The sequence below is a fragment of the Anarrhichthys ocellatus genome, unplaced genomic scaffold (assembly GCF_004355925.1).
Source record: "Anarrhichthys ocellatus isolate YVR2014 unplaced genomic scaffold, GSC_Weel_1.0 scaffold7, whole genome shotgun sequence".
In the NCBI taxonomy this organism is placed as follows: domain Eukaryota; kingdom Metazoa; phylum Chordata; class Actinopteri; order Perciformes; family Anarhichadidae; genus Anarrhichthys; species Anarrhichthys ocellatus.
Window position 1 is genome coordinate 6200439 of NW_022280037.1, and position 9781 is coordinate 6210219.

At 40.2% G+C, this 9781-nt stretch overlaps 1 protein-coding gene across 1 annotated transcript in view; it reads right to left on the reverse strand.

The window, feature by feature from the left end:
* Window positions 1-9114, reverse strand: part of ncmap (non-compact myelin associated protein) — a 12994-nt gene extending 3880 nt beyond the window's left edge. Inside the window, exons 1-2 of the mRNA XM_031847786.1 lie at window positions 8834-9114; window positions 38-138 (exon numbers count right to left, since the gene is read on the reverse strand). Coding sequence (XP_031703646.1) covers window positions 38-138; window positions 8834-8841 — 109 coding nt within the window. The 5' untranslated portion in view covers window positions 8842-9114. The remainder of the gene's footprint in view (window positions 1-37; window positions 139-8833) is intronic.
* Between the last annotated feature and the right edge of the window lie 667 nt (window positions 9115-9781).

Genomic DNA, 9781 nt, shown 5'->3' on the forward strand with positions numbered 1-9781 from the left:
CACACACACACACACACACACACACACACATACTTACTCTGGATGAGTATTTGTTCTTTGCTCTTTGTGATGGTGGTTGTGTTTGAAGTAGTGTTGGTCACAGGTGAGACAGTTGAAGCTTGCATCTTCAGCAATAACCTGCACAGAAGGACAAACACACACACACACACACAAAAACTACTTTAGTCAACTGAATATTCTCTGAAACCATGACTACACAATATATTTCAAGGTTGAAACAGTTTTTGCTGCCGTCAATACTACAGATTAAGGGAGGAGACAAGAATAGAATGAGGAGAGAAGATGGGATTTGATGATTAAAATATCAGTGTGATATATTGATCTTCATAAACAGTGAACAGGTGGCATAGCAGAGGGAGTGCACCAATGAATACTTGTTTTATGAAACAATATAAAACAGATTGGAAAGATGTGATTGAACAGCTTTGTGTTTAATCTTTATCAGCTGTCACACAGCAGGTTCAAATCTTCCGTGTAATTTCTTCTAAAGCGTTATGAAAACATTTGTGGTTATAGATGTGCATCATCAGCCACAACACACCAGGAAACCATGTTAAAACAAGTCGGACAAGTACAGAATAGTGCTGCAGTTCATTTTTTTTGCACTTGAATTCATTGCATATCTTATATTGAGTCAATCCCACATGCACCATCCTGCAGCCATAAATATTGCCTTGACCATCAAACTATTGCTGAAAATAGTCCCCACCAAATGCACCATTTGTTTAAGTTAAGTATTTTTCAAAGATTTGCATCTTTAGGAGAAGCAGATGGATTTGGTGCTGAATGCTGCGGACTGGGTAGGGAAGTTGCAGAGTATTAAAAGACAGACGAACGCACAATGATACCCACAGTCATCACTATGAACCAAATATAAAGCTGCACTAATGTGACGACTGTTCTGTCAATCATGACTCATTTAGCCATGCATCATCAACAATGCATATCCTCAGAGATGTTATGTTGCTTCAAGGCATGCTTCATTGTGTTTTCATTGATGTTAACACACTGTAATTTTGATCTAGTCTATCTCTGTTGTTATGGGTCACGCAGAGATCCTCTGTCATATTTAGCAGGATCCCTGATACCGTTGAGGAAACAGATGTAGGTCAGGCCTGTCCCTGTAACTGATACTTCCTCCTGAGTCCGGAGAACACGCCTGCAGACACTTTCAAGTTTCAGAAGAAATACCCAAGAAATACATTATGATTACATGTAGGTTCATTATAATTTCCACTGAGCCTTTGTTCTAGAAATGTCACTCCTACTTCAGGTTCCACATGTACAGTACCACACTAGAACAGAACAAGCGTTATGAAGGGAGTTCCTCATCCTCTTTTCACACCGATGACGAGGCCACTGAGTCATTGAAGCAGGATTCCAGAGATGTGGATCATTATTACTTAAATGATCCTCTGTAATAGTGTCACCTGATTTGTCAAAGCATATTTCTTTAGCCAGTTTTGTAAAGCTTGTGAAACGCTCGGGAGGTCGTCTTTTTGTCCGATTCCTTTTCGTTTCTCGTGTAACAGCTTCAGTGACTAATCCGAAAATCATCCAGTGTGTTTACATATTATTATTTCGTCAAACTGTCAGAGAAATGTCAGGCTTTACAATCAACAGTCATAGGCTATAAAAAGCTGTAAACCCTGGCACAAGGAAACGCAGCAAAGTTAGATTGACTGCTCCATTGATTAAGTTCAAATTTAGACTGCTGTCATTCAAAAAAGAACAAATGACGGAGATACAGTAGCCCTGCTCAATGAGTTGACGTACAAAACTCAAGTAATAAATATTAATATTATATATAGCTGCTGCTGTTACAAAGAATCTGTTATTCTAAATGAAAAAGTGGGAGTTCAGTGGTTTTCTAATGAACACCTGGCTGCTGACAGATAAGCTGACACACGTTCTCCTCCCTCTCTCACACACACTTACAATAGCCTGATTATTTTCTGCCACACATGCTGCCTCTGTTCAGGGAATAATTTAACATTTTGGAAAATACGCTTATTCGCTTTCTCGCAGAGAATTAGATGAGAGGGTCGATACCACTCTCACTTCAGTGAGGTAAATATGAGGCCAGCTTTAGCAGCCATTGGGCTTAGCTTAGCATAAAAGCTGGAAGCAGGGGGAAAAAAAAACAAAACTCCTACCAGCACATTTAAAGCTTGATAATTAACACGTTGTATCTCGTATGTTGAATCCAAACAAAAACATAAAAACAATAATTTTCTGTATTTCTTTCCTTGAGTCTCTGCTGGTTGCCTGGCAACTGCTCCTGACAAATTGTTAAAGCTTTAGTTTCTATTCAGATTAAACAAACAAGATATAATTTGTTAATTAGTGAGCTTCTGAAGTGCTGGAAGGCAGATGTTTTTTAAATATATATATATTTTAGCTAGCTAGGCTAGCTGTTTCCCCTTGTTTCCAGTCTTTATGCTAAGCTAAGCTAGCCAGCTGCTTTATCGGGCAGTGTGGTATCAATCTTCTCATCTAACTCTCTGCAAGACGGTTAATATGATTTTTTTGCACACGTTTTTAATTTTACACTTAAAATGTAGTTTTGTTCACAGAGGTTATGAGATTAGTTTCTTGTATAATATCTGGCTCCTGTGTTTCTTCGTGATAATGTATGGACAAACAGAGCGGCGGCCTGCGTACATAGCCTTAATCATTAATGGAGCAGAAAAGTTTATATTGCACCTCATATCCTGAAAGCATTGTAAAAGGACCATTTACAACCCTGTACCTGTGACAGAGACAACGAGTACAACGCATTCCTGTGATAGGGTAAAGATTTGTAGAAATATTCCACAGACTGGGATTTCGACTCTTTATTATTGAGCTTTGATGAGTCACGAGTCAGAATTTCACTTGAAGCTATTTCTCGATACTTGTGTGTGGACTGTACATTTGAACCAGCTTCCTGCTCAACGGCAAACATTGCTCAAGCAACTCTCCCAGTGTTGACACACACTATTAGGCGTAGAGATTGGTAAAGACATATATCATGTTTTCTGTTTGCAGAGGTGACAGTTAGTGATAAGTGGCAGACTGACCATAAGCAGAGTAAAGTTGGTTATATGGTGGAGCCATCTAAAATCACAAATTTAGCATCTAGTGATGCGTATGTATTTGTGCCTCTGTTTACAGACTGTTGTGCCCACAGAGCGCAGGACGAGGGGAGGCAGACTCAAACATATTCAAAGCTGATGGATAATGTTTCCCTGATGTTGAATTGTTTATGTTAAACGGTTAACTTCAGTATTTTTCAACCTCTTTTCCCACTTTTTTTGTCTAAGTGACTAATGAGAACAACAATTTTTGAAATTGGTCCAGTATTGAACGAGAATGCTGCAGCCGGTGGCCGCTAAACGGTCTAAAACTGCTTGTTTTTGCCACCGGCAGGCTCGGAATGTCATTATAAGTCTCTGACCACATTAGGGCCCTTTCTTACCTTTCGCTCTCGGTTTGCTAATGTGCCATTTGACTTGTTGCCAGAAGACAATGGCGAAAAAAGTGAGTGACAGTTGGACAGAGGAGCGCCACAGCGACATCGGTGTTGTGTTATCTTACTGTTGTCCAAATGATTTTCAATGTCATGACAGACATGTTTGGCAGATTTCGAAAAAATGTGGATGCAATGCAAGATATCAGAACGACACTTTAAACAACAACAAACGGACCGGATCAAGCGAAAGGTAAAGTAAAGCGTATTATTTCCATAATGTTATCAGACACTTATAATAAGATCCTGAGCCTTTCAGCACTTTAAGTGGACGTACATAGAGGGACAGGAGTCGCTCTGAGCAATTACATTACAGCCTGTTCGCCGTCTGCAGCATTCTCCCTCAATACTCGACTAATTTCATTCATTATTGTCCCCATTAGTCACTTAGACACAAACACATGGGGAAATTGGATCCAGGTTGAAAAATAACAAAGTTACCCTTTAGGATGCCGGCCATATTATCTGCTCAGAGAACTCACCAGCCTTTGTATTGCTGCTGTTTACAATCCTTCTGATTCAAATTTGAAAAAAATGCACTACAGTGTGGAGAATTTCAGTATTAAACGCATTATTAGTAGGATTAAATAACACCCCTAGTGGTGAGTAGAAGTGTCACAATAATAAATATGTTAGTCACAATATGTTTCCATATGGAATGTACGTTTATAATATCCTTACTTATAGAGGATTGCAGGCTCTCTCATCCTTTGTTCTTAAAAACCTAACAACAGGAAAGTACCTCTGTCTTTGTTTTTCTTGTGGAGCATAAAGTGGCTACAACTGCATTCTGCCGAACCTTTGGTGCTGTAATATAAGGATGCCAGAGCAAGCACTCCTCTAAGGAACACATTACCTAAATAATAAAGGGCGTTTTTTTTTTTTTTATAATTCAAGCTAATTAGATCTTGAGTGTTCTATGTCATCATAGCCAGTGTTCGTCAGTAGTGGGTGGGAGTGTCAACTCCCTCAGCTTGGGGTGGGTCGACAGAAGGTGGCTCCTGACTTCTTAACTTCAACCGGACCTCCTGGAGAACAAACGACTTTTGCTTGCCGCTGCCTAAATAGCAAATACCATAACTGCCCTGAGCGGTGTTACGCATGAACATCGGCTAATTAAAACGTGCGTTAAGGATGTTCCATTTAAGCATGCAGTAAAAAGAGACCCGCTCACATCATTGGCTAAGTACACTTAACACACTAATTGTTTCCGCTGCATTCAACCCCTTCTAGATTGTAAGGGAAGCGAAGTGTCCATCTAGCTTCATCTACATAACGTGGCAATGTTTTCATATGTGAGAGACGACTAGAGAAAGATTGACTGCCGATTGATGTTGCTCCTTCCATTTAGTCACATTTCTAATTCACTCAAATCTGAACTGATACTTTGCAACAACCAGCTGAAGGAAAAGGCCTTTGACACACTGTCCCACATGTACAGCTTTGTCCCCTCGCTAAGCTAAGCTATGGGTAAGAAACCCGACCACTGGCTGTAGCTTCATATTTATCTTCTCAATCTTCTCATCTATCTTCCCACCAGAAAGCCAACAAGCACAATTCCTAAAATGTAGAACTATTCCTTTAACCGCAAAGCCCAGAATCACATCAGCTGGTACAGAGCTAGTGTGCAAACAGCATAATTAACAGGTCAACTTAGTTATCCACGGACTGGAAGTACCATAAACAACAATCATACATTCTTTATTGTCACAATAACAGAAGGGAAATTCAAATGAGAAGGCCAGTGAAGGACAACGGCAGGAAATAGGTCACACTGTGAGAACAAAATTGTTAAAACACACAAACATTTCAACTTTGCACAAAACAAACACAGATATGACCTACGGATCTTCTTCCAGCATGTGATGTAACATTGCTAACCATCAAGTCAAAGATATCATCAATAAGCAGATTTGAAAAATAAGTTTTATGTTTTTAAGCAAAGGAATTTACAACTACAATGAATCAGATCACGTTGACAGTATATACTTCCGCCAGTCTTCTCATTGCTGTAATAACAGTTTTGTTTGTTGTTCCACAAATTGCAGCTATTTGTTAGCATGGCAGATTCAATATCCTTTCGTCCATCTTCAGTAAACACATCATTTATTGCTTTTTCAGAGAGCAGACTCTCAACACAGAACAGGATCTATTTAGTTTCCTCTTTTATATATATGAGGAAAAGCCAGACAAAGCTTTTGACCGGCTCCACTCCCCCCCCCCCCTGCACACGTTCATCCACATATTGTGTTTAACACAGGCTCCTGCACACATATTCATAAAGCACGTTCAAAGCATGACCTTCATCAAATGACAGCTGGAATCAATATTTGAGGAGTCAATTAGAAACAGGGTTAATACGACACAGATGGAGCTATTAGTTCAGCAAGCAGAACGCAGTCTGAAGTCACCGCAGAGACGTTATCTGCGTCACGTCAGATGTAAATTTCCCATACAATTTGTTTTCCAGTTATCACACTGTAGAGGGATTTAACTATGACTTTTATCAACCTCAATCCATCACTGAGGGATTTGCAACCTCCCTCACAAGTCTCTGGCACCGGTCTGACATGGGAATAAACGATGAAGTCAGACGTCAGAGATTTAAAAATCAACTGATTCCCAAAAAGTGTGCGGTAAAGAGGTAATACCCCATAGTGCGAGAGTGAGCTGTGACGAGCTCGTGTAGTAGTGAAAGTACAGGCAGCAATATCCCTGAAAGATCTACACATCACGATGGACAAGTTTCTAAAGAATGCAGCTATCCTCTTAGTACCAAACTGGGTTAGAAAAAGTAGGATTTTAAGCATGAACTAGACAGAAATATTGATATCGAGAACCGCACAACAGGGTTGAAATGAAAGTAGGAAGCTACTTCGTCATCGAGACGTGCAGTAGGTTTGCACAACAGCTTTAAATCAGTTTATCATTCATGGTTCACTATAGAGAGTAACGTAGTGGCAGAGTTGGGAACTTGGACTTGCAAAAAGTGAAAGCATCTCTAAGTCTGAGAGGCTAGAGGGAAGTCTTAAGTTACAGTCGATTATAAACTGTTATTTGTTTGAGTCCCAGTGTAAATATACAATACCGTTGTACTGTGTTATTGAAAAATACCCGTATTATTGCATGCCTAATAATGTCAGCAATATTTTTCATGTTACCCTGAGTAACTTTAGTCTGTTTCTATTTTTAAGGGCAAAATACAGTTATTTATCTTTTTTATTTTGTATCGCAACGGCATGTCTAAAGGGATCATTTACAAAACAGCTAACCAATGCTGATACTGTATGCTAACAGCTAAAGAAATGATGATAATGGTACATGCTATACATTCCATAGATATAGCGTCCAGATGACATGCAGCAGATGAACGTTCATTACAACAATAGAAGACTTGAGACTTGCAAAAAAAAAAGACTTTTGAGCATCCCTGTATAGTCACATTCACGTCACTGTGAGTCCAGCTGAAAGAGTCAGATACGAGTGAGAAGTTACACAGGCTGAATGCTGAAGAGCAAACCGGATGTAGAGTTCAGTTGGTCCGTGAGCCACTTTGAAAGTCTTAAAAAAGGTTTTTTTTGGGGGGTTTATTTACTGTGGTGGTCAGTCAAGGGCATCTATGTGCGTCAGCCACTGACAGCTGGTGAGAAAACTCTGAACACTGAAGTATGAATAGGGACTTTGAAAGCATGCAGGGCCTTTATAGACCTGATGAATTCTGATTAATCCCCTTAATGTAGATATTACCACGACGAAAACCTGCTCACATAGTCTGGGTTCTGATTTTCCAGTCAGGATATTCCAATTTCCCATGAGTGTTTTAATCCAATAATAGGACTAATATCCTAAACAGCCCATTAAATGACTATCATGTTAATCAGAATACAGTCGTGGAGTAGAGCCGGGTTTCCTTTTCGAGCTGTCCTTCTCATTGTGTTACTCTTCATCAAAGTATCATTGACATCTCAGTGTCGTCCAGTGTTCCCCTTTACAAAACCTCCATTTTACAATCAGCCTTTGATAATAAAGACGTCTGCTGCTGACAAGAATATTTTTTATTTAGAGTTAATAAACTGTTAATAACTGCTAATCAAGTCAGATGTGACGATTGAAACTGTGGTATTGTTCAGCATGCTTATTAATGCTGTATAATACAGCTTGTTTTCAAACGGTGCTTATCCAAGATGAAAATTAAAACAAAAGAAAGTACATACAATAGCACTGTGATCATTATCTGCAGAGCCAGACAGCAGATCATTTTCATTTTCATGGGAAAATGAGTTCATATCTACTAGTGGTGATGTAGTTACAGTCTCATAATAACTGCATTCATATATTCATTATTCCATGATTGAAATGAGTGGATATCATATTGTGGGTCATGGATGGAAGAAGGGGATAGCCCGCTGATTGTAATTTTGATATACTTGTATGTTCTTTAGGCTTTTTATGCTCTTTTAAGGGTTAAATGTGTCCTTTTGTTTCATAACTCTTATCTCTCAATGTTAAATTGTCAAACAGAAAGACACTACTATACTGTATAAACTGTCCACCATCCCAGTGACATTTCAAAGGGATCCAAACTATAAATGTTAGCCTTATTTAAACTCAAGCTCCTTAGATGCAGCTGGTATGACACACAGTCATTAATCATTACAGGAAGGACCGATTTAATAAGCTTATAGAATAAAACACACTAGAAGAAGATGTACGCTGTCTAGAACTACACAGACAACTCCTCATGGTCAAATAACTACAAATTGTTGTTTATAAAAAAGCTTGCACAAAGCTAAAAGTCCACAAAGGATAAATATGCCATCATCACGCCACTGACGTTATATGAAAACACTGAGTTCTGAATTAGCGTGGCAGTCCTTCACAAGCAGCTGTCTTATTTTGGTGTAACACAGCAGCAACTGATATGATAAGTAGAGCTGTTCTATCAAAAAGCCTCTTATCAATAACAGATACACAGGCAGCATTATGTAATATTCCCAGCTGAAGAAGAATATCTGCGTCGTCCCACCAGTTCACTAGCAAAAGTAAGATCTCTAAATATGAGAGCAGCTCTGGAATGTGAGCTATTCCCTTTCACCTGAGACTCAACTGAAGTCTCGCCACGGTGTCTGGGGGACAGCTATTCTCACACAAACACACACTGGCACACACACACACACACTCACACACACTCACTCACACCGAATAGACTGAGCAACTCACTGAAAAATGTACTCTCAACCACAAGAGTTTAGAGAAAAAAACAAACAAAATCTGCCAGGAAGAAGGAGTCAAAAGACTTACCTAACCATCTCCTCTTTGATTTCGGCCCGAGCCTTGTCCAGGTGGGAGCCCCGAGCAGCATAGAGGCCCCTCCCTCAGCTGACTGATGGGGGCATAGTCCAACGGTGGAGGGCTGACGGTCACAGCGGTTCTGAGGGGAGGGAGGTAAGAGGGAATAGGAGAGCGCGCGGGCAGAGGAAAATAGGTCCTAGGTGCTGCTAAAGTGACAATCCCACAGGTACAAAGAGGTGGGACGGACACAAAATAAAGAACAAAGGAGTTTCAAAGCAAGCAAAGATGCCTCTGTGTGTGTGTGTGTGTGTGTGTGTGTGTGTGTGTGTGTGTGTGTGTTTCTGTGAAGAGGAGGAGAGAGTGAGGAGGAGGCTCCACGCTGGCTCACTTGTTGCTCCTCTCTGAGAGTAATAACCTCAGGCAGCTGGTTTTTCAGGTCCTTCCGCCTGGCCCTTAGGTGTGCCGCGGCCACTGATCAAAAAGAGAAGGTGCTCTCCAGAGTTGTTTTGCTCTGCTCGGCCTCTCTAAATCACAGCGGCTGCATCTCACATGAACTGCAGAGGGTGAGCCACTGGGCAGGAAGATGAAAAGTAACTCATACAATCTCAAATATTAAAGACCCGTGCACATCCATGTAACCTTTACATTTTGTATGCAACTGCGCATGCATAATACTGAATATATATGTGTTTGTTTTTTGTCTCAATCATTACTTCTTTGGAGAATAATAAGACTGCATGTGTGTGCATGCTTTTTTTTCTGTTGACAATTATGTATCACAAATCCATAAATCTGTGCACAAACACGTTTTATGCGTGTAGTTGAAAATTAACTGGGGCGAGACTGTGGATAAGTGGATAGCAGGGCTGTCTTTCAGTCAGAGGGTCGGTGGTTCGATCCCCGGCTCTGCTAGTCGCATGTTGATGTGTCCTTGAGCAAGACACTTAACCCCAAAAT